The 25,207-nt window shown below is 43.4% G+C and overlaps 1 protein-coding gene across 1 annotated transcript in view; it reads left to right on the forward strand.

Annotated features, from left to right (window-relative positions):
* The window catches only part of T265_10556 (hypothetical protein), a gene marked incomplete at both ends in the record, with an annotated part of 37,577 nt that extends 25,390 nt beyond the window's left edge, over positions 1 to 12,187 (forward strand). Inside the window, 3 exons of the mRNA XM_009176958.1 lie at positions 1,727 to 2,119; positions 9,031 to 9,454; positions 11,591 to 12,187. Coding sequence (XP_009175222.1) covers positions 1,727 to 2,119; positions 9,031 to 9,454; positions 11,591 to 11,649 — 876 coding nt within the window. The remainder of the gene's footprint in view (positions 1 to 1,726; positions 2,120 to 9,030; positions 9,455 to 11,590) is intronic.
* Between the last annotated feature and the right edge of the window lie 13,020 nt (positions 12,188 to 25,207).

Below are 25,207 nucleotides of genomic sequence, written 5' to 3' on the forward strand. Positions count from 1 at the left end.
CCCTTAGAATAAGGTGCCCTCCAACATTCGACGTACATCCTGAGGCAAATGATTTAGCGAACCGCCGATAGACAAAAAATTCTGAAAGGGACAAGATGTCTTTTATGAAGAGCGAAACCTGAATTGCTTCTTATTCTCATTCTCGGTAGCCACAGCTTTTAGTCGTATGTAACTGGCGGGTTAACACTTGTAGTCGGCAGCTGTCCAAACGAAACGGCCTGGTACCAGCAAGACAAATTAGAAACATACCATAGTTGGGTCGATTGTTGACTAATTCGTGTGCGGTAGGAGGGATGGAACCACTTAATCCCAGCTGGTTTGCTACCGGCCCCAAATTCATGTGTAACATAGACCTGCCCAGGTTGAAAAGTAAAGAGCACATACGCGGGCGTTTGACTTTACATGTGGCGGAGTATGTTGCAGCCATTTTGGTTAAGAAGTGGGGACTGATTCAATGTGCATCCCTCGGCTCGTGCCGGTAGTGCGTCTTTCCGTAAGGAGGGTTGTTTACTTGTCAATCCACCTTTCAGCTAGATTTTCAAACTGATTGGGACCGAGTAACTCCGCTGTAGACGCAGGAAATTGCATTCCCTAGCTGGCGCCTGAGTCGAATTGAAGTAATAGATTTTCCTTGGGCAGCACCATTAGACCGATCGTGTCAGTTTGACACGTCGCTTCAGCTAGTGGAAGGTAAGTTTCTCACACAACTCCGTTGACGCGCTCAAAATATCATTTGAGTTTTCCCTGTGGCCCAGGCAACATGACTACGATTCCTTGACAGGATGCAGGCACTAAGAGGTTGTTTAATGACAGTGAATTAACAGATGTCGTGGGCCACTAAAGGTGCTACTCAGTTGTTCGCCTGAAGGATTATCGTTCTGAATAGGTAACAAATAGCACCCCTCAAGGAGTACGGGAACAGCCGATCCCGAAGGGCATTGCTTGTCGCCGTAGTTAATTGGATTACAGTCATTGCGAAAAAGATGCGGCACCTTATAAGGTACTCCTTCCCCTCACTCCCAATCTGCAACATTGCTGTTGTGGCAGAAATTCCACCACATATGCGCCGGGTTGTTGTCCGGAAGGTGGTAAGAGATCTGATGCAGTAACACTTGAAGTGTTTTTTTTCGCGTTTAGTCTCATTCTTTCAATTTCTTGAAAAAGTGAGAAAATAGTCATTCGGATCCAGCCGGCCTACTTTGTAATACCATGAGTATGAACTGAGACAATCGTGACCGGACACTGTCATGATATGTTGCAGGCACATTGACTCACCAGTGAACACGTGAAAGACAGTTCAATCGTCCTTAAAAGTCATGATTTTCTGAAAACCAGCTAAATTTTTGAAGTGACAATTAGGATTTTTAAACGCCATCAATTAATCAGCTGATTACATTGTCATGTCCGCAGTGTTGACCACAATATAGGTTTTCATAAAAATAGAAAGATGGAAAAATAAATCACTTCTAAAACACAGTCTTCTGAAAACCAGCTAAATTTTTGAAGTGAAGCACAGTCGTTGTCAGTGATATGTGTCTTTGTCTGCCTAAAAACGCACAAACAGCTCAGTCGATGTTTACATTCAAGCTGAAAAATGAACGTGTCTCTTCCCTATGTATTCCGACGAGCTATTTTCCTGGTTTCGACCGGTTCTTATATAACGATTTGGTAAACTGTGACGCGGGAAACCTTACCTCCCTTCGTCTCAACTATTTTGCATGGCCAGGTTGAAGTGAAGCAATTACGATCAATAATGAGTAATAGGGGTAAAAAGAGTGTCCCTTCCAAGCCCAGTAATCAGCGACCACACACGCCAGAAACCGCAGTCAAACCCGCTACTCGTTTTTCGCCGCAAAAGTCTACCAAACGCGGAAGGAAAAAGGTCAAATCACCTCCCTCTCGGCCGGATAGTCGTTCGAACAAGTCAAAGTCTCGCGAGCGCACCTCCCCACTACCACCACAATCAGCTCAGCTGGTGACTGAGGCGGAACTCTTACTGAATTTGGACAAAACCTGTATCTTTTGCGGGGAACAGAATGATTCCTTCACAGAAGAGGGGTTGGATCTGCATTATTGGAGCGATTGTCCTATGCTTCACAGATGTCCTGATTGCAAGCAGGTAAGCGAAAGCGCTGTAGGTGGCTTATCGATGTCTCGCACTTTTGCATAATTCACATAAAGACTTTTCACTCTTCTTTTTATGTAGGATCTTATTAACATTGTTGTATTTCGAACATCACATCCTCCTTCATGACTGAGATAGAATTTATTTTTTAAAAAATTCAGGAATTTTATGGTGGGTATAGGTTGAAGGTGTATTCTCTGCGTTAACAGACCGTTAAAGTTGATTATACTATGCTAATGAAAACTGTGTAGACACGGAACAGTTTGGCGATTGGAAGCTGTGCTATGCAAAAGCCATGATACGAGTGATATTTTTCCTTAAAGGACTCCTGGTAACTAGTTACATATCGTTGATTTTTAAATAGCGCTTATACACAATGCATAAAGCATCGCAATCTAATGGTGATAAATTCAGCTGCAGTGAATATGAGCTGATCAACCTAGATAACCATATTGGCCTGGGCATCTACCATTTGCCAATTTATAAGTATATTGTTTCTTTCATTTTTGATATCTCTCGGACACACAGTTCTTCAGTTGTTTTTTATTCATTTCGTCGAATTTTCTTCAGCAAGTTGCTTGGTTGCTGTTGATTGGATAAATGGCCTGCTTTCATAATTCATCTTGAGCAACAGACCAACCCGCTCAGTTGGCGCTCCAGCTACATCCCGTGCGGTGCCTTTAACCCAACCACAGTTGCTAGTGTACATTAATTTACATGGTGATCACGGCACCGCTGAATGGTTCAAATAATTTATATTGGTCTCTGCACTTCTCCGTTGCTATGGTTGCGTGGCAAGCGGAGAAATTCAACTCTTTTCAATCCAGTCCACAGGTGTAGTTGATTGACCCTTTAATCAATGTCACCAGCCATGCAATTTTTCCACCTTTTGTTTCGTTGTTTCCATGGGAGAATCGAGTGGCAAGCATTCTTCCTTGGACGTCCCGCAGCCTGATCTTCGAACCTTGTTGATACAGATGTTCTTTCTTGAAGTCAAGTGACTAGCTAATACCATTTATAAAGTATTCTAAAGTTGTGTAGTACACTGGACAGTGTTTACTGTCGTTGACAGTTTCACCATTGTAATTCATCGGTTACTGCCAAATAGTCTAAAAGCACCATGTCACTTCCATATCCTCTTGAGGGGTGATCACGCAATAACCACCCGCGAACCTTAACTGGAACTCGAGAACACTTAGCCCGAGGCGAACGATTTGAGCTACATGTAGGTGACCACTGTCAGTCTTTCTGAGGAACACCTATCTAAGGAAGGGACACGTCTGTGTGTGGCCGATGGGCGCCCTTCCCCCCTGGCGAACAAATCCTACGGGCCTGTAAGTGTCCCATCGTAAAATAAAACAAAAATGGCTCATCATCATCATCTGGACCGCTTTTATTGAGGCGCCGTTACTGATCACGTTCTGAGTGAAACAATGAATCAGGTACAAATCCAGAGGAACATGCACACTCTGCCGATCTCTGGAAGAACTGGACACAGAATGGAGTAAAAATGTTGATCTAGTCTGCACGACAGTGAAGCACCACTCTTCAGCGTCGTTGGTGATGGATCGTCGCCTGGTGTTCGTTGGGCGGTTCATTTTTGACTAGCCAGCTTTTAATTCTCCACTCGTCCGCCTTCCGTGTGGATCGCCTATTCAGAGCTAGCTTTAACTCGGCTTTGCTATTGCCGCCGCTGCCGCCGCAGCCACTTCCGTTACTGCTTATTACGGCAAGGATTTAGTTGTTGGCTGTCTTTTCGGGGCACAGCTGTCATGAAATGCCGAGTTAACCGGACTCGAATAGGGGTAAGGACGATAAGAGGGGAAATACACTTATTTGCAAATGAAGTTGATGGTAAACAGAGGCTCAAATGAATCCGCAGCTCAGTTTCCAATATGTGTGTATTTTCCCAATTGCCTACAGTGTGGTGTTCAATCAGAACATAAGTTTAACTGCAACTTAGCGACCACACCTGTCTAATGAGCCGAAGAGGTGCGAAGCCAGTTGTACGGCTGTCGGAGATGCGATTTGTCAAGGAGCATGATAACTTTTTCGAGTCTAACCACATCCAGCTTTAATTCAAACCTGACTAATTTCTGTCACCCACATCGGTTGGTCCGACCATGTTTATATGTGCAAACAGTTATGTTTTCCGATTGGTGATAACATCCTTAACTATTATCCGGGGATGAAAAAACGAGATTAGTAGATAGGTTTTGAGATATGATACCTCTTAATGACCTTGTAATCATAAGAGTGGTATCCATTTCTAACATTGTTCTGTTCCCCAACTGCTGCTGTAGTTGGTAATTCGTATACTGGGGGAATACACTCATTTTCAGACAAATTTGATTTGGAGACTCGACTAGAATCCAGATGAATCTCTCGTTTATGATGTGAGTCTCCCGCAAAACCAAATTTGTTTGCAAATGAGTGTATTTCACTAATTTCGTGCAATTTGGGTTCAATTAAACCACCAAGTTGACGTAAACCCGGGGACTGCTCCTACCTGATGAGCCGCTACAACGGCGAAACCGGTCGTGGGCTGTTGAAGAATTTTCACTAACCTTATAAGTAGTATATACAGGTGCTTTCATAAACACTACTCCCAGTTAGCTCGTTGATTGGTGAACTCTATCGGATTGTACATTGGTAACGTATCTAAGTTCCAATATGCCAGACAGACAGACAGACAATACCTGCAACTGTCAGTCATGGAACGATCATTAATTCAGCTGCTGTCAGGCTATTCTCTTTCCCAGTGTACCGGATGCCTGTCATTATTCATGCAGAAATTTGCTGTAATTCAAATCTCTTGAGGTTGTTTTGTTACCCTTTTTTCGCACCTCGTGCCGGCTTGTGATTAGCATGACATAGGTAGCACTTTCCGCTAGATTTCTGATGTTTTTCCGGCATTGGGCAATGATGAACTTGGGTGTTGCGTGATATCCATTCGTCCGTTTGCTAATCTAATCTGCGCTACAACTCTCAGGATGGACCGGGCGAGAATGATTGGAGAGCGAATGAAATTGGGCAGGTTCTTTGTTTTAGCTCAGCTTACATACTCTATGGTGAGGATATTGTCTGGTAAGTAGTGTTTTATCGATCAGAAAATTGGTTATTATTCCATGTTGTCGATCCCACTTATCTCCGTCGATCAGCATCACTTTTATGCGAGCATCTTGCATCTAATTATATCCACTCGCTTTGGGAACAAAACTTGTTAGTTTGTTTATTAGTGGTGGTGGTGGTGGTGGGAAATATCATACCCGAAAGTGTCCCATTATTTTACAGGCTAAATCGAATTCGAGTGCCTGCTGGCAATTTTTAAGGCGTCTCAAATGTGAATGAAGTGGCATTCACGCGCCCAACATCAGTGAAAGCATTCCACCAGTAATGAATTACTGGTGCATTATTGCCATACAACTATGAGTAGAGAAAGTTTTTGGTAAAAGGTGGGAAGTAAATGGAATGGCAGGAGACTAGTGTGGACAAGCCCCGTGTCTCTGATGATGATGATCATGGAGAAGCTGCCTACCCGAAATGCATTTAGTTGAAAACTAACTTGGTTTTAACCAAGCACGTAACTGATTCTTTCGTTTATGATACACTTCATCTGAACGTGCTTCACAAAGACCGCCCCATGCTTCACCGGCGCAACATTCTAGGTATTACAGTACATTTTCCTGACGGCTGCCGAGGTTCCTAAGGTTACTGAAAACTCTTCGAAAGCCCACTACCAGTTTCACCATTCGTTGGGTTCATCAGGTAGTTGCGGTCTTTGATTCCTCTTGAATCCCATGTTCGAATTGAACCCAAATTGTACGAAATCGGCGAAATAATCCTGGTTGCAAACTAATTAGGTCTGTAAACGTTCTTGAGAAAGGCTGTCTCCGGAAACAAAAACCTCGGACTCTAGCACCCCATTTCAATACGCTGTGTTTTGACTTTAAAATTTCCTTACTAATTACCATTTTATGGGTTACTTAAACGAATCTCGACTGAATCTCTCGTTTGTGATTGGCCATGAGCTATTAAAGAGTTTTCAGCAACTTTATGACTGAGTACACCTTTGAACTGCATCAAAATAAACACATCTGAGCATCATGTCGAACGTGCACCCACTTCCTTGTGGAAATCCTGCTTAATGCCTACGGAGTTGCGTCGTAGGTGCCGGAGATGGACGCCAAAATAAAAGGGAATTCAGTAATCGTGCTGCGACGCGCGTGAGGCTTGTACTCCTATGGATGTTACTGTTAATTCAGGTACCCTGTTTGAGCACACCGAAGATTACAGATTGGCCCCGTTTCTGCGGGACACATCCTTATTCCCGAATACGCGCAGCCAACTGAGCGTTGTTGAAAATGTTCGACCTAATGGTTCAAAAAAATTGTCAGTGAAGAATTAAACTGCGTCACCGTTAACTAATGGCACTGCGGTCAGTTTCGTTCGAACGGTGTTCAGCTGTAAGGGGCTAACAGGTAGCACAACGGCGTCCAAATCATCTGGGCACAGTACTACCGAGAAACACCAGGTGATCAGAACAGAACTCAGAAAGACGTTCACCACTGTCATTGAATTTTGCGTTCATGCTAAGTACGCCACTAAGGCGTGTTTCTGATGAGCTGAGGTGTTCTGCCTGTGTATTGGCTTCTACTTCTATTATGACTATATGTAAGCTCTCCGTGGTGAACAGAAAGTCGGTCAATTCTCGACAGAAAATGTCTTTCGGCGAGTCGTAGCTGCAATTCATTGGTGCATAACATGAGATGAGCGTTTAGTGTTTCGACCGGTTCGCATGTGTAATCAGAGTGGGAATTCGGACAGCACAGATCCGTATATTTAGAGTTATCCAGCCTGGAAAGGAAGCCCCAGATGCGGAGCTTAGAGCTGTGCCAACGTCGTCACATTCTGCTGTAGCATGCGCAAGATCATTCTAACTTCGTAACCTATAGCATCAAGTTTGGACGAGTTTCATGTTGCGAACAGGTGTACTTGGATCCTGTGTGTGTTTTCCAGGTATGCCCCAGATGTCAATCAAAATTGCGGAAGAGCAGCTTGTTGACCAGTTTGCTTGAGCGTTCTGGCGTTGATGTCCGTGGGGAAAACAGGAGAACGAGACCCAAATAGCGGGCCCGGTGCAGTAGAAATGAGTGCTAGTGTGCAGTTTCGGAGGTGCCTGACTTGCGTGCCCGCAGCTGGTACCTATACCAGGGCGATTGCCAAGTGGGACAGGATGGAAGGATGGAAGGGGACGTCAGCAGGCAGACGTTTTCGCTTCTACGTCTTGCCGTATGCAGCGAGTAAAAGAATCCGGCTTAACCTGTTTCGAGTATGAACCCTATCCAAGTATGATTAGTCGGCTGGGATTGTATTCGGTTTTCGGATGCCTTTTGCGCCAACTGTTGAAGGTCCCGTGAAACTCTCACCGTTCCGGCTCCTATATGGTACCTGGACTGTAGTGCATTACTCACCCCAATAAATTAACTTCGCTAGGTGCTTAAATGTGTTCGCAAGGCTCCTAGTTCTCGTGGCCATTTGCGAGTTGTAAATTAACAGGCCTGTACCCGGAGGCTCACCTGAACCTGCTGGTGCAACAGTTGAGAATGAGTATGAAGTAATCAGAGAGACTATCTAGGATGCGCAGAAGTGCATGCTGCATCGCAGGAAGAATTACAACCTTGTGAAGTACTCTGTAAAAGAATAGCCAATTTATCGAGAGTGTACTTTGAAACAAAACCAACTGGTCGAAACAATAATAATATTTTATTCAGATGTACGTATTCTAGAAGACCAAAGGGAAGTCCACAATGGTGGAGGTTTTTCAACAGTCGATCATTTTATTGTTTTTCATTGTTCTTTTCACAAAAACGTCCATAACGAGTCCCGCATGCAACAGACTAAGGCTGAGCTGAAAGCCTTGCCGCTCGGATCCACATGAGAATCCCTCTACGGGGGACAGCTAAACTTTGGATAATTTGTCTATCAGTGTGCAGTGTGGAACTAGCTGATTGTCAGGAAATACGCAAAACCACATCGACAGAGGTGCGTGCTTAATAAGTCAGACTTGGAACACTTCTATGCGTTTAACTCATTCCTCCCTTTAGATTTCAGTTTTGCCACACTGCAGGTTCATAAGCGTAGGTGCTAGCCTAGCGACTGAAGAAAGTAAACAAAACATCTTGCCACTCAGTTGATTCACGCAAATGCCCGTAAGGAGATAGTTTTCTAGATCTTGCGCATAATGAGCTAAATGCTCATGCTTCACTCATCCAACCATGGTTCGTAGGCCTGCACACCGACACTGTGATCCACCATCAACTCACCACGCATCTCGGTCACCTCGGCTGGTGACGATACGTTTGCAATTAAACTGCTCAGCTCAGTGAACGGAATAGTGAATAATAATGAATAATAGGTGACCCTCGATAGCATGTTACTTCAATGTGATTATGCTTGGAGTATCGGGTTCCAGACCCTTGGACTAGCCAGCTAGCTGCCCAAGTTAAGCTTGTAAGCATCCAGGCGGTCGTTGCAACACGAATATCTTCTCATAAATGAGTGTTTCATGTTGCGGAGATCTTAGGGAATTCATATCAGCAAGCTGAAAGAAACTTGAAGTTCACGTCTTTTGGGAATGACATGCGCTATAATTTCCCTTCGTTTCCCTTGCTTCAACGTTGCTTCTCCAAAGCGTGAAATGAATATGCTGAGGAGGAGCCGGAATAATAAAAATAAAACAATTTTTCGGAAGGATTTGACACAACCGTGCTTCTTGTTCTGCACACTCGTGACTCTTGTGCTTGTTCACATCTTTGATACATAAAAGAATGTTTGAACCGGTCGCTTTTGCTTGTAACTGGTGACCCATTACAATTCATGCACTTTTTCTCGTCCCCCTATAGGTTGTCGAAATCGCAAGCATGACCGACCACCTCTTGAATGAATGTGAAGCTGCACCTCCAGGCCATTACACACGGTGTGATGTATGTTCGGAGGCAGTTCCGGAACCAGAACTGAGAACCCATGCATGTCTGCCCTCGACCCGTAATGGACTACGCTGTCCGCTTTGCCACAGCGACCTTCCGGCGCCCGGTTCTACAGATTTGGTCCCTGGTGGTCCTGAAGACATTTGGAAATCCCATTTGTTAGGTCTCGACCAGGCGAACATGCCAGTTTGTTCGAAAAATCCTCGACGTAAAACTAAACTTAAAAAAGCGATTCATCTGGGGTCACATGTTTACCATTCCCCGCAACGGTCTGATGGCAAGAACCGGAAAGGCAAGTGCAACAATCTGTACTTCACAAGGCTATTGTTAAGACTGACGGGTTATCTACTGATTTGGATCATGTTCGTTTCATAATTGCAGGCGGACATTGTCAGACGCACTCAGTCTCGCACTCTCTGGTTAAATACAAGGGCGTCTGTTAGGCAGTACAGTGTATTGTTGCTTTGTCTTGCAGACAGACTCATGTATTTGTACATCAGGGTTGTAACTATTGCGGGATTTCCTATAATAAGTATCCAGAATCGGTGTGTTTTGTAAAGCGTTCTCAATCGAGTCCCAGCCATTCCAACAGTAGACGAACGTAGATTGGAGAATACAAGCTTTAGCTGAGTAGCAACCTCAAGAGGATACTCATTCAACTCTTTTGACAAGTGACCCAATTCGAATTCATATCAGTCTCCTTTGAACAGGCTTCTTTTGTCCGGGCGCAGTTATTCCATTGAGCTGACTCCAGAGAGTAGAACCGCTGAACTTGAGTTCCGCTCTCAGTAAAGTTCATCAGTGGTGAATGTCCATGACCGTGGGGTGATTTGAACTGCGAATCTTTGACGCATGACACTAGTCTACCAGAGCAAACTGGATACATCCTTATTATCTTGTCAGGTGTATATGTTCACACTTGAGTGGTGCGTCAAAGCATGTTTTGGGGTTCGACGGAACGCGAACCGCATGAGGTTTATACTTTCGGTAATCAGTACCATGTCCATAAGATTGTGTCCGATACCATTGCTCCCCAAGCAAACTATTTTTTTGGTTTCAAACTGTTCCACCATGTGAATTCTCTTTCAACCATGGAGGAAACACTTGTGGTCATATCGAGTATCAAAGTCCAGGGATATTGGTAAGTGCTGATAACGTATACGTTTGCTAAGAACCGTTGCTGACAGGCGAATGCTGGTCCGTACGTGAATAGCTGTGAAGGCATTACATAGGTATGGTCGCTAACACAAGTTTTGTAGCACCGAATTCACGAATTTCCCGTTGGTCATCTCTAAAATGGCCTTAAGAATTTACTGCATGTGGGACCGACGGCTATTTGGTGACACACGTGCAAACGATGTGGCTATGTGTTTTTGTTGGTGCACGTGTGAAACATTCCATTTCTTGTGTGAATGTTAGGCTGTCTTTTACCTTTTCAGACAGTCAGTCAATCACTATTCAGCTGCTATGTGTCCGATGCAATTTCATTTCAGTGTCTGAGTTTCCACCTGGACTGCGTTGCATCCATTGTACGTCATTTTGATTCGGACACGATACAGTCGCCTATGACCTTGACGGTATGTCGATGATGGACATGACGATCGCTAAGGTGACCATTTAGTCGTTGAGTTAGATGAGCGACTGCTGCTGAAACAAAAGGCTAATTTGCGAAATACACTCATTTTCAAATCGACTCGGGTTTAACCGCAGACTCAACTGGATCCCAGCTGAAATCTTCATTTATGCTATTCTCCAACTGCATTTCCCGCCCGGTGTTCCAATTGATACGATGCTGGGGGTTTCGCTGTATATTTTCTTGACGGAGCATACTACTTATAAGGTTGCTGGAAGCTCTTGATTCCACTCATCGTGGGACGCATTAGGTACAATCCTCGAGTTTCCGTTAACCTAGCACACTGCGCATCGACGAACACATTAAGTTGGCGAAAGATAATTTTAACCATCAGGTTACCTTTCTGCTCCAAAAAACTGTTCCAACTTCTAGTCATTCTGTTTTCATATCACTCAAACCATCAGGACGTTTAGAGAGGTAGAGAGAGAGGAAGTCACTAGCGAACGGTTGAAGAATGAGTTTTGAGTTGTGTATCACACAAATGCTAGTTGCATAAGCCCTGTGAACCGCGAAGAATATGGATATGTCAATTCAATCTCACCGACCATTGTTAAACCATGGGAGCCCTTGCGATTATTCTTGGAGGCATTTGATAACTCCTCATGTGCTCCAACTAGTATGTGCTCTCCTCTGTTTCATGGTCTTGCTTTCGGGATATACATACCTGATTTGCTCTGTGCCGGCTGTCTCCTGCAATATGATTAGGTGAATTATGTACCGTTCCAAATTTTTAACCCCTCTTTATAAAACTCAAAATGTTTTTGTTTACTTTTCCTTATCCCTGATCGGTCAAACTACCTCACTTCTCACAGTATACAATCTCTCCTACTTTTCTTTCGATAGATGCAGATAAAATGAAAACGGGCATACCCAGGCCTACCAACCCCATTCACATTCGGTGAGACCGCTGGTTCAGTCTGTTACAGAGACCTTATTGACAGTCCCACGTACATTACAATGCAGAACAACATCTCAGATGGTGCTGTGCCCGTCTCTAACTGACGCGAAGGTTCGATCAACAACTAAGGAATTTAGTTCCTTGTGTTTGTTCTCCAATGGATTCTCTCTTCTCTGATGCGAAGTCAGTTTTGCCCTGGTGCTCAAACTTCTGACAAAACTTCCGGAATTCCAAAAGACATCGGTCACATCCAAAATTCCCATTCAACTTGTATTTGCTATACAAACTGTAAAAGAAGCGAATTTCTCCCAGCTACTGATTTCTCGATTTGTACACACCATTTGATATGTCCGATTTCGCATGGTTCGTTGTCAAATCCATTTACATGATCAGCGAAATAGCCTGACATTTTTTCACTCGCTGCGGACGATTTATACACTGTTTGAGCTGCCCTGTATTCTCACCCTGTCGTCATCAAGTTTGGTACTCCAATTTTCGTAGGAGCTTTGCTTTTGATTTCCTCCATGTAATCTTGGGGACAAACGGATGAAGTGTCTCTTATCTGGATTGCTTATAGCCTGTTTGTACATGTGTGCTTGCTCTGGTGTGTCTCCCCTCCGTGGCTTCCGGTTTATTCTTCGTCTTATCGGGTTTCCGTCCGATGGGATTCGTTACTCTACGCTGTTGGCGGTAGTTTTAATGAAAATGCGTTAGCTTTCTAATCAACTCATCCGTGAGTCCTCAGCGTGCGTGACACGCACTTTGTTGTTATTCATAACATTCGGTTGAACCACCATCGAAGTGGTCGAACGTCGCATTCGAGCATTCGTGGATGTGAAATGGCTAGCTTTGTATCATATGGCGCTGTGCGTTTAGCCTTAGTGGATAATTTAACACTGTTTCTGGGCGGGATTTAAATAGATATATCATAACGAATGATTTTGTCGGCTACGTTCATTTGTTTTACCTACGCCGAATCCAATCGTTGAAATCGCCCCTATTACAAGATGTGATCCATAACCTACTCGTGGCTTGAATCTGCGAGGCCTCAACGCTCTGGACAACAGTAATTGGCGGCCGGTTATCGGAGCTTCGTCAAATCCTCTGTAGCAGCAACTTCACCCAATTTTCAAATAAACTGAAAATGCCAGGGTTGAAAAAACTTGAAGATGATGGTTAGATGAAGGAAGTGCGCCAGAGGCGTAATATATTCTCGACAACTCTAGGTGGCTGAACAAGTGCAATGGCAGTACTTTTCAACTTTGAAACCTACATTAACTACCCCGGAAGCAAAGTAGATACGCATGCACTGAATTCGATCAGTTTCATCGTGAAATCCTAGCTGATGGGAGGTGTTTCAGAAAGCTGACTAAGTATAACGTAGTTTGGCATATGCGCAACTTAGATTCTGGTGTAATTCAGGAAGACAAATAAAATTTTCACTGACTGCTGTAGGATTGCATGTACATGGCGAAACTTTGTTCAATGACTTCTGAATCCGCTCGTTTTTTTAATTGTCTTGTGAACGATGCCTTCAGTGGAACTTAGTGCATAGTTGTTTCAAGACAAATATTTGGACGAAACAATCGCCTCTGTTAGCCTTGATATTTTCAGCTTAGTTTTTGCTACTAACATGCCGATTAGAACGCTGGAGTTAGGCCGGTCGTATCGTTTTATCCTAGCGGTTACCGATATCCAAAACGTCATCCCACACAAATACTGAAATGCAACGTAGGGAAAAAAACTTCAGTGTTTGGTGTGACTGAACATCACGGTTGAGTTAACAAATCTTGCGTAAATTACACCCTAAAAGGCTAGTCCAACGACCCAACGGTTGGTGTATTTTATTGGGACATCTCACTAAGATAGTTCAGGAAACGATAACCCATGCGAGTCGCTTTTCCACGTCTGGAACCTTCGGGTTGGAGGCAGAACTTCTGTGGCAGCCTCCATTAATCTTCTGTCGAAAACTGTTGCCCTGCGGTTAGGCATCTGAACAGAACTCTTCGGTCATGTTCATGCACGGAAACATTGGTAATACCCTGACTCTCATATAAGCACGAGCTGTGTCAGCATGATTATTCTTTTGCTGCATCGGCCGTGGCTTGCTTAAACTGGTCTTGACGGTCATCCCACTTACTGGTTTCAACAGTCAACTGAAAATCTCTGGCCGCTATCGTCTTTCAGCTTCTCCGTTAGTATACATCTCATCTCCACTCTACCTGCTGATTCCGCTTGATAGTTGCCAGTGTCGATATAACTTTGTACATAATGATAGGATGCAAAAGTGTATTGAACTACTTTGACAAGGTCATAGATGTACCACTAAATTCCCAAGCGGTTGGACGAACCACTTTAAGGTCCAACGCACCTGCTACAATTGCCTCACCAGATATTTTCGACACCGATCCAACTGTAAACTTCACTGGTTACTTTCACAGTTTCAATTTAAATGCTTCAGGCTCATCTTGGAATTGCCGAACATCTTTTCAGCTAGTCACGAAAATATTTGTGTTTGTCATTCCAGCTTCTTACTGAAGAGTTTTCTCAACTGTCCACTCTGAAACCGTTATAAAACTGGTAAGGCATGTTGGAAGCGCGTACTTTATTGCATCTTCGGCCATCGCTTTGTAACCTGCAGAAACGGTACAAATTCATTTAGACAACAAGACCATCCATACGCAAAGCACAGCTACGCAGTCGACACTCTTATCTACGTATATTCATGTGTTCCACTATATGCACTACGAGTGGCACAGCCCTGGTGTCCAGCTTTGGAACCTACGCTCTACAAATCTAAAGCTTATCCTTCCGTTTCAGAGTCCCCGTACTAACCTACCACATATTTATGTAGATCTTTTTTTCAAGGAGGAACTCAGTCTGTTTGTAATACTTCGTCTGGAACCTGCATTTGTCAAGAATTTTGGACCGATTAAGATCATCCTTACTGACCGAATTGTCCAAAAATGCAAGTCCTTGAGGGGATCTCCAGTAACATTTGTTCGGTACCAGAACGGATCGAAAACCTGTGGGAAATTCCTCTTCGGAAATATTACAGAAGTAATAGAGCTATGATGTTCCAAGAAAACTGGATTGAGGTGGATGGTTGACTTGCTTCGCGTTCATCCCTCTGTCAGCCTTGGCAAGGGATGGTGCCGTCTTGCGCGTCAAAAGAGTTTGATGTCGTCCCACGTTTGTCCTACACAAATATTCTATAAGATGCATCAGTTGCTCAACTTCGGATTGCAAGTCCCGATTACGACACAGAACTATTTGATTACCTCTATAAAATTATACATTGCACCAGTATTAGAACCATCCGAATTTGTTAAATACCGCTCCGTGTCCATTATAAGTTATTTTGATTGATCTTTTTGTGTTGTTACTGGCGAACTGATGAAGTCCGATTGTTTCCACTCGACTCCTTTTGGACTTTCTCACACGTGAGGCCCAAATATACTGATCTGTAAACAGAGCCAATATCCTCACTGTTCAGGAATGAGCTCCACTTGGATCTTTGATAATCGTACTTTGTGTGTGCCCAAATGCGTAGTCCATGAATAACTATAGGTTTAATGCACGGAGAAGTAAACAAAAGCTATAAGGAAAGTGCTTTCCACCAGTTAGCATCGTGCATAGGGCAATTGCTTCTGTCATTGATTCTTCTCTCTTCAACCCTATCGTCATCTACTTTGACCTATTTTGCTCTGTTGGGAATACCGATATTAACAGAAGTCAGGAAGCTTACAGCAGCAGTCAGACTGGAAATCAACCACATCAAGATAACTTGCGTCAAAAGATTCGCTGAAATGCGACCGTCCTGTCCCACGAAGAACCAAAGCTGTGTTCTCCTAGTCTTGAACTTGACTTAGCCTATCAAGCCCATCCATCGCATTCTTCGCCGCAAATGATTTTGCAGTCATGGTAAGTGAACTCAGACAAAGCTTGTGACTGTGACCTTCTATCCAGCTTCATTCTCAAAAGGCTTGTTAACATCCTCAATGGCCCACCACCTCTTCTGTTTACTGTCTTTCTACTAGAGAAATTCACAGCTATTGGCAGTTGGCCAAGATGACATCGTTTGTACCTGTGCTTTCCTCAGACGGCTCGAACGAGTTCCGGAGAATGCTGTTGTGCCAAGACACGCACCAACTTGCACAATGTCACTCGCTCTACGGTGGACGCTGCTGCATGCCTCAGTTACTTAATCATTTCAGCGCTGCACACAAAGACTAATGCATTGACTACCCTGACGTCTTTGGTAGCGTTGATAGGGGGCGATTAATGCAGCTTTTCATCGAAACAGGAGGTTAACAGAGCCTAGTTAGGCTAACGGAAGTTTGACGGAAACTCGGGGACTGCGTCTACCCGGTGAACCGTAAGAAGACCGGAACCGGTAGTGGGCCGTCGAGGAATTTCCAGCAACCTTTTGAGCATTGTGCGACATCGAGATAATAATTGAAGACCACATTACAGACTGCCAGATACCTGCTGTTTCGGTCAAAGATGGGGTAATCTTTCATCGTGTCGGTGTACTGCATATCTGTGGGAGGATAAACTTTCTACCACCACTAAGCCCTGCAATGTATATATGCCGAGCAGAGTAGGTTAAAAAGTTTCCATTATGTGTTCATCTATGCCTCCGAAATATTGATCGAGCGTTCAATCAGCTGTGCTGTACTGCATCTATTTTTTATGCTTGAAAATGTTTGGATCATTTCTCCGTAGAGGTTTTGTCATGAGAATCACGTATTTCGTGCGACTGACCACCTTCAAGAAACTGTCGCATATCCATCGCAAAAAGCGTCCTGTTGTTCACAACCTGGTCGTAAACATTTCCGAGAGTTATAGAGACTTTTTAGGCAACACAGGCTACTTCATTCCTAACCTAGCTTATATATTCACCATCGATCTGTGGTTCGATGAGCATTTCGCACCCCGGGAGTTTTACCCACTGGACTGCACATTGATAAAGTACCTTAAAACGGTGATGAAATGTTTGTAAGTCAGTCAGATCAACTAACAACAAATTGAGTCTCTTACACTACCTCTTATAAAGAAAATAGCAGGCTGCAGGGAATTTAATGGGTTGAACTGTCGGAGATCCAAACTTGACGACTTCAAGACGAAAATAAATCGACCGATATATTCTGGAACTATAGACAGACTGGCAGTATTTTTCCCTATATGTTCAGAAAAGATTTAACATGTGCAGAGTGGGTAGGGCAAATCGGTTCACCCTGATAATTCAAAAAAATCACGAAATCAACAATCTGAAGTTGTTTAACCAAATTCAGTAAAATGAACAAGTATTCTTCATCCACTTCCGCGACGAACACCATAATACTTTTTTAAGAAAAAAACGCATTGCTTTGTCTGAAACTTCCTTATCCGCGTGGACCAAGTTTCTGATTCGAATGAAATTTCGGAAGTCAACAACTTTTATAGGATAGTTGTCTATCTTCTGAGAAGGATGAGAGGAATGACCGCGGGTGAAGTTGGTTCATCACCTCTCATCTTTGTCAAGCCTTATTGTGATCATCGACGCCGATGTAACATAACGGCTGTCGGAACGGGAACTCAAAATCGAGAAACTATTGACACGACGGATGCAATGATGTCTCTGTTTCGGGTGGCTGAATTCTCGTGTTAAGTGAGGAGATTCTACGAATTGAACATCATAACCGATTTGATTCAGTAATGTATATTTCGTGAGATTATCGATCAACAGAAATTGCAATGAAGTTTTGTACCTCTCAACTTCAAGAAAATCCAGACAGGCTGAGTATATTGGTGTATATTAACTCGGTTGTCAGGTGACATCTATCTATACATCAACATCATCACCAATGATGGAAATACGAACCGATAATATGTACTCAAGCTTAGCTCTCACAGGACCTTGGAGGAAAGAAGCCTTAATAAAGAATGGAAAGAAAAGGAAAGGGTTGAGAATTAGTGCAAAAAAAGTCCTATATCCTTTATGGAGACGACCAAGAACAATTGCCTACGGCTTTGGATAGCATTGAACTAAACACATCTGAGCACGAAGTTGGAGTAGAGTGCCATCAGCTGAATTGACAGTTGTCCTTTACGAACCTCACTGGATGTCAGCCTAGCGTACAACGGCAGACTAGCTCCAACTAGGCAGCCAGGCTGGTAGATGAAATTATGTGTGTCGTGTCGCACAGGGTTTCCGACCAGGCGCGGAGACCCTACGGTACGGAATGATTGTGTTAAGCTAGCACTAAGTCCCTCCCCCATCCACCTTATTCTTTTCTTTTACAATAAGGCTTTCAAATAAGTCATGGTTGTACGGCAGTGAAGCATCGGTGTTGAACACTGATGTCTTGCTGTCGATGATGATGACGATGATGACTCAGTTTTACTGCAGCTGCTTTCATTTCATATTGTGATATCACGGCCTATCCCTCATGAGCCTTTTGCTAATAATGGCTTGGGACTGAAAGCAACCCTTTCATTGGTACTCGGGTATGTGTAATGTACACTACAAACACAGTAATTATTATTACCTGTTGTTCTGACGATTCAAAATCCTTAAAGCTACCCGCTCACTCACCAATTCGTTGCGCAATAGCTGCTACCAGCTAATTCCTACTGTGATGGGGGAACCGGTGATCAAATTTTGAGGACACCTAGAGTCTCCAAATAGGAGGAACCATGTCCCACAAACATAAAATGAGATTGCCGTTGCAGCGTCTTGTATACTCAGCTCCCTACTTTCAGCAAAGCTCGCTTCTGACATCGTACATGACGCATGTTGGCCATCGCGGCCCGCGCCTTCGCTTCCCAAGCACTAATTTCAGCTGTTCTAACACACGGCTTAGTCGCTGCCATGATCTGCGAACTAATCAACAAATGCAAGCTCTTCTGAAGTTTCAGAGAACTGTAGGGGGATGTGAAATCTTGAAGTAGAAATCTGTACTTTGAAGGAGCCATGTCGAAATATAGGGACAATATTCTGCTTAAATAATCGTACGGCAATAAAACGATTTCGTCCGCATAATCCGAATCCGTTTATCTATCTTCGGATTTGATTTCGATACCTGGATTCATGGTCCTTCGGAACATGCACCCCATGATAATGTCGACGACAAAGTTGGGCAAAAAAGCAGAGCTAAAAAATCCTGACGAACTCTAGTGGTTGTGAGAAAGTACTTAGACAGTTTACTATAAAACCTAACTCCACGGACTTATGGAAATGCAGAGCATCTTATGCTAACCAAGAATCTACAAAGGCGAAAGCCCATTCAAAGTCGAGGGAAAATGCGGGTTTTGGAAAACACACTAACTTGTGGAAATCCTGCTTGACGGTCTCTGAATTGCGTCGCATGTACCGAAGATAGACGCGCAATAAAAGGGAAGTCAGTAATCGTGTTACGACACACGTGAGGCTTAGATTCCTATGGATGAAACTGTTAATTCGGCTACCGTGTTTGAACACAGCTAGGACTATGGATTGCCAATTCGGTCATGTGGATGCTGTAAATGACTTCTGTGATCTACTTTCAAGCGGTGGCAACTGAAGCCCCTGTCCCTTTACTAGCCTTTAGATGCAATGTATCTTTAAGTTTGTGGTCGTTAACAACTTAAGATCAACCCAGAACCGCCACTTGACGTTTTTTTGAAAGAACTCAAAGGATGCGAATTTATCGTTCCTCATGGCATCATCGTTCAAGGTTTTGGAATATTTGGCTTAAAGACTAGCCAGATGACTGAGCTTCCATTGAAGAATAATCGTCACAGTACTTGCAAGTTAACCCGCATACCATTCTAACCACCGGTCTTCTGAGGCCCAATAGTAAATATAATGACTTGCGTTATACGAAAGCCCTTGGACCACGCTCTAGCAGGCATATCAGAAACATCTAATAGGGCTCAGACGAGCCTTTTAACATTCTTGCTTACCATAGCTAAGCGACTGCTAAGCTCAAGGGTACCTGCGCCTTCCGAGTGGTGAAAATTGTTCGTCGTTGTGAGGCGCAGTAGGGGCGAATGTACCGCCTTTGGTAGCTCCTCTTGAGGCCTGACATTTCGTTCATGATAATGGAGCAGGATGAATTGATTTCTACTTGGGGACAGAGGAAAATTGGGAATCGTTGCACAGCACTGGCTGGAGGAAACTCTTGAAAAAGCATTCAGCGCCGTGCCTCTAGTAGGATTTAACAAAATAAGACAGATGCTAACCGGGGCCAGCATATATAAACCGAACCTTCCTTGATTCACTTGCGGTATAAAGTACATTAAAAGACCTAAAAGGCGGTCGTTTGAGTGAACATCTAAACATGCACAAAAAGAGCTTGGCAGTTTGTGGCTCAATCAATAGCCACTGTTGGGTTGCAGTAGGTGTACAGAGTCAACATCGTCATTCAGAGTTTAATGCCATCAAAACCACACTACTGCTTAAGCCATTTTGTTCTGGTAATCCTAACCAGGAAGATATGAATGAATAGCAAAAGTTTCCATGTGTTTTGCTCTGATACGACACTACTTAGAAGGTCACTGGGTAGCCTTCGACAACTTACTCCTGTCTTTTCCTGGCTTACGGGGCACATATGGTCTTCGCATTTCCGTTGGTCTTGTTTTATAGCTGAAGACCAAATCAGAGATGTGATGTTGGAGGTTCATCTGGACAGATCTCTTATTTCTGCTTTCGTTCAACTGAATATGCAACTCAATTACCACCTTACGGTCAATATTCAGCATATCGACATACTCTGACTGCCATGACATTCCTTCTAAAGTTGATGGAAAAGTTTTGCCAGTCAGCTAGCGTTTCGAAAATTTGAAGCGAAGTTTTGAGGCAGACAACACCGGTGTGTGTAGTGACCACGACGTCTATAATTTTTGATGGCCCATTTTAGATTCTGTGGTGTTTTCCTCATCGGAATCGGTACTTTATTGCTGCTCACGTTGGTAATAATAACCGCAGAAGTTGTAATCGGAAGTAGATTATATCTTTCCGGCTGTGGAAGACAGAAATTGATTTTCACCCTAATGCATTCAGCCGAAAATGCGCAATTTAGCAGAAGTGCTCGTCGCGACCAATGAATTCTGGTTGTCAAAATTTCCCATCGTTCTCTGCGTCGAATGTTCCTGGAGGAAAACAATGTTTGGCACGATGGAGTTGATTGCCATGGGGAGGTAGTTGTTCCTTTAATCGATCTAGACTATCTCAGTTGTCTGAAAATTCAGCTTCACATGATTTCTGCTAGTTAACTACTACCCGGAAGCGTTTTTCCTAAGAATGATAATAAAAGGAATGTGCTTTGGAAATAAACGGTTACGGTTTAATGGTGTCTGTTCGTTCTCCAGATAATAGGTGTCTTTCGTCTGCCTGTTACCAACAAAAACAAACGATAAGGTTTTGTATGTCCGCACCAATCATGACATACCATTTCTTTCAGTTCTGAAGGGAGTTATTAATGTAGATTTGCGGTAAAACAGGAGCGCACTTTTTCACCGGCGTAACATCCTACTACTAATCGTCCATGAGTCTACTGTGCTTTTATCTTGATTGAGAACCCCGATCTCGGGACTCAGAGCACTCATGCACGACTTTGCGAGTTGACCACTCAAAGTAAATCGACAGAAAACGCACCATTACTTCAGAGCACAGTAGACTGAATAAATCTAATTCTACTCGTTGAAGTTTCGGTTAGACTAAGAAACAGGTATGAGACCAAGAAAGCCATTCTTTTGAAGCAAGAACCTCAAATGGGATGACGCTTAGTATGGATATTTCAAGTACTTTCAAAGTGCACTGATGGGTGTAGTGTTTCGCTTTCCTCGACAATCAGGACAGGACTTAGGCAATGCAGTGCTGCTGAGCACTAGTTAGGGTGAAACCCTCCCTATACTTCGTTACCTTGATTTGAACCAACTGTGTCACAACAGGAGGATTGATAGAAATATATCAATATGAGTACAAATCAAATACAGTTTTGCTATTAAGGAGAATGTTGGTAGCCCAAGTAGAATCGATAATGGTTTGTTTGTTCTAGAACAAATCAACGATCTTTTCAAGATAAGCCTTGAATTCGATGATTCTGCTCTTATCAGTTTACAAATTTACGGACGAGAGTGATGGTTTGTATATTCTCACTGTGAGCTTCTGCTGACTTGTGTTTGATCGCGGGCGCATTGCTGTTGAGGCAGATGATTGATTCCCAGAGCCTAGGGTCTGAAGTTGTCAGTCCAACAGTTACTTGTGCTTGTCTTGTTCCAAGCATTTCTCTTTGTTTCTTCCATTGAACTGTCCACAAGAGGTAACTTACACCATGTAAACACCATATACGTTCTGACGTAATCGCGATTCGGATCCTGCAGCGCTAACGAAGCTTCTATTTCGTTTCACCAAGATTTTGAGCAGCATGAAACCCTTGATTTATATTAAGAAGATAATCTGAGTGGCGTCAGCAGATTTATCAAACGACAACAGTCCACTTTTTCAGCCATTCTTGAACACAGCTACTTTTGACGAGCCTAGAGTTTACATGCCAATCTCGGCTTTAGCACCCTTAACTCCAATATTCTTGTGTCAGAGCATCAGTTGGTGAGATGTACAACACCACAGGCATTTGAGACTATTAACTCGATGGTTTTGTCGTTAGTTTGGAGGCTTTACACGGAGGATTTACTGGTATATGCAACAGCTCCGTCATGAACAAACCAAAATATCAGCTGGCAAGGTTGCAAGCATCAGGCCCGAAACGTTACAAACAAGTCTGCTTGTAATAAAGATATGGTGGTAGAATAACAAAATATCGGTTAAATATAACTTGTAACTAGGAGTTACGAAACTAGAGATCGGAAATGGGAAGCCTTATAGTGGTTTCGACAGTAGATTTAACCCAGTCCCGACCTAATATCCTGGGCACAAAATCACTCAAGTTAAGATATAGTTGAGTTTGTCGTCAACACAAGTCTATCTAGTTGTGAATAGTTGCTGGATTTGTAGAATACACACGTCACCCCCGTTTGAGCAGTCATCCTACTGTATCGGCGCAATTATCCTACTGAGTCCATACAAAACAGGGAAGTACTGTGCTCGAATTTCGCTCTTACCAGAGCTCACCAACAGCGCATATCCAGCGCATATCCATACCTAGGTCTGAACTGACATGCAAGGCGAATGTGCTACCACCACTCCACCAGCGCAAGCTGCAAACATCTGATTTCTCACGTCAAAACAGGTGAACATGTTCGCACTTGAGCGAAGCGAATGGTAAGCTGGGTGCCTCGAACGAAGTCCCTTGGATGCGTCGATCCATTGGTCCGCTCGTCAGGACTTTCCAGTCAAGTAGCGTCACGGACGCTTGAAACCTGCTGCTGATGAGTACATTGCACCAACTGCGAGGAATCTGATGTTCAGTTAGAACTTGAGCTTGAAGGATACTCCAAAAATACGCCTACCGATGAATCCTAAGAAAGACAGAACCCGTAGTGTAGTGTCGAGGAATTTTCATCAACCTTGTGAGTAGTATGTTGTCCAAAACCCTAGTTGGCTAGATCAGGCATTGATTAGGACAACCTGGACGAATGTTCCCCTTGTGCCGAAAAACACAGGTTGTCTTTTAGTACACAGGCAACCTACTAATTGACTTCGTTTTCAAACACAAAATTCACAATATCCCTATATTCTGTCGTCTTTGTGTTCTCCCAACGGACTTGAATGTATTCTTCAGTGGACAGATTCCGTGGGCTATATACTTACTGTTTCAAGTGATTGCTTTTGTGAAGTTTTATACTGGAATAAAACTTGGTTCAAGAAAAATCCATGATGGGTCTTCTATCATTTTAATGTAAACAAAAATCACCCAGCAAGTCCTCGTCCTCCTGAACGGTCCTGAACGTCCGTCTTGCAGAACTCTCCCAGATCTTTTCAGGCTTCCGTTAGGAACCTTGGCTTTTCACATCAGGCCAGTCTTATTCTCATCCAAATTAGCTAGGTTAACAGTTCTCACTTCCGATTTTGCCAATAAAATTTCAAACACCGCTGATCTGAGCAAATAATACAGTTCCTGTCCATTGCGATCCCACTGTTCCTTGTTTGCTACCGCCTATGCCAATCGACTTTTGATTGCCTATGGTTGCGCTGATGACTTTGATAAACAGCTGCCTTTCTGTGCCGATGATCTAAATATAGCATTGTAGTGAATAGCAGAAAACTACTATTGATTTGAAAACATGAATAAATTAATCATGACCGAGAGGCGGCAAGGAGATATTGTAGTCCAGAACTCCGCGCACAATACCACCGTTAAGTTTGTTCTGCCGCGAAAAATTTATAACTCCTTTGGGACTATTTGTCGTTTGTTCTAATTGTGCCGCCTGCAGCATGAAAGCGGAAAATTGCATAAAGATACAACTTCAGATTTGGTGACTGTATGATTCAACTCAAGATGACTTTATCAGTTGAGTATCGCTGGAATGGTTTTACTTGGCGTCTCATTCAATCCACTTTGCCATGAAATGGGTTTTGAAAACCACCATCCACCCAAGACGTGATGATAGAAGTAGGGAGAAGAGGCAAAAAATAAATTGCTCTCTTAGTACAGCGGCAAAATGGGGTAAGTTTAATCGTGATTAAGGGAAATGGGACTTTTCATTTGTCTATTTGCAAATACTTCATGTTTGGTACCGGTAACGAATTTGGTTCAGCAAAAGAAGAAAGAAAAATGACTTCTAATGTTAAACGTGAAGGCCACGAGTTTAATATGTGAAAGATGGCGATTGTATTCTTAGAAATACAAAGCGCTCGATGAAATTACCTGACGTATTAATCTGTCTACGATCTGGGGACCGCCGACCTAGCGGTTCACACGCATCAACATCTACCTATCAGACAAAGAGGGCCCGACCATGGAAGCGAACTAATAAGAGTAGTGGCGGAGGGGCAGAGGAGAAGGACAATCATGAGGGAGGTCAATCCACGAGCCACTGGGGATACTCACCTTAACAACCAACGAATTGGCAGGATTCGCCTGCGCCCCTATATAAACCTATAAACATATAATATCCACTCAGTCCCACCCGCATCTCATCAACTGCTAATGAAACGTGGCTAACCAAATTGTCCAACCACGACTACTATTTTTTTGGAAAGAATGGGTCCACTCCACGAATACCAAAGAGCTTTCCGTCGTTAAAAGTGTAAAAAGGTTTGTTCCCCGATTCCAAACAATCATAATGGGCCATTTATGGGGATAGGATAGAATGGCATAGAAACAATAGTAATGGATGGAGGAGTGTGTGCGAGCATCTGATAAAACTGGTGACGAGCAATGGGAGACTTCGCATCATGACAGTTGTGCGTAAGTACTCCGAAGCCCACAACAGCTGAAAAAAATCATATAAGAACAAGAGGACGAAAATTATTTCAGAGTGGAGACAGGTAAGTGAATAAATGGGAATTTGGCGCAAATGCTTATACAGATGTCTACTCTCTAAAGAGGCCACCCGAATGGACCGAGAGGAACCATCCTCTTCAGAAAGTCAGGCTATTTGTGGGAGAAGTTAACACGGAAATACTCGTCAAA

This window comes from Opisthorchis viverrini (genome assembly GCF_000715545.1).
Source record: "Opisthorchis viverrini unplaced genomic scaffold opera_v5_384, whole genome shotgun sequence".
NCBI lineage: Eukaryota > Metazoa > Platyhelminthes > Trematoda > Opisthorchiida > Opisthorchiidae > Opisthorchis > Opisthorchis viverrini.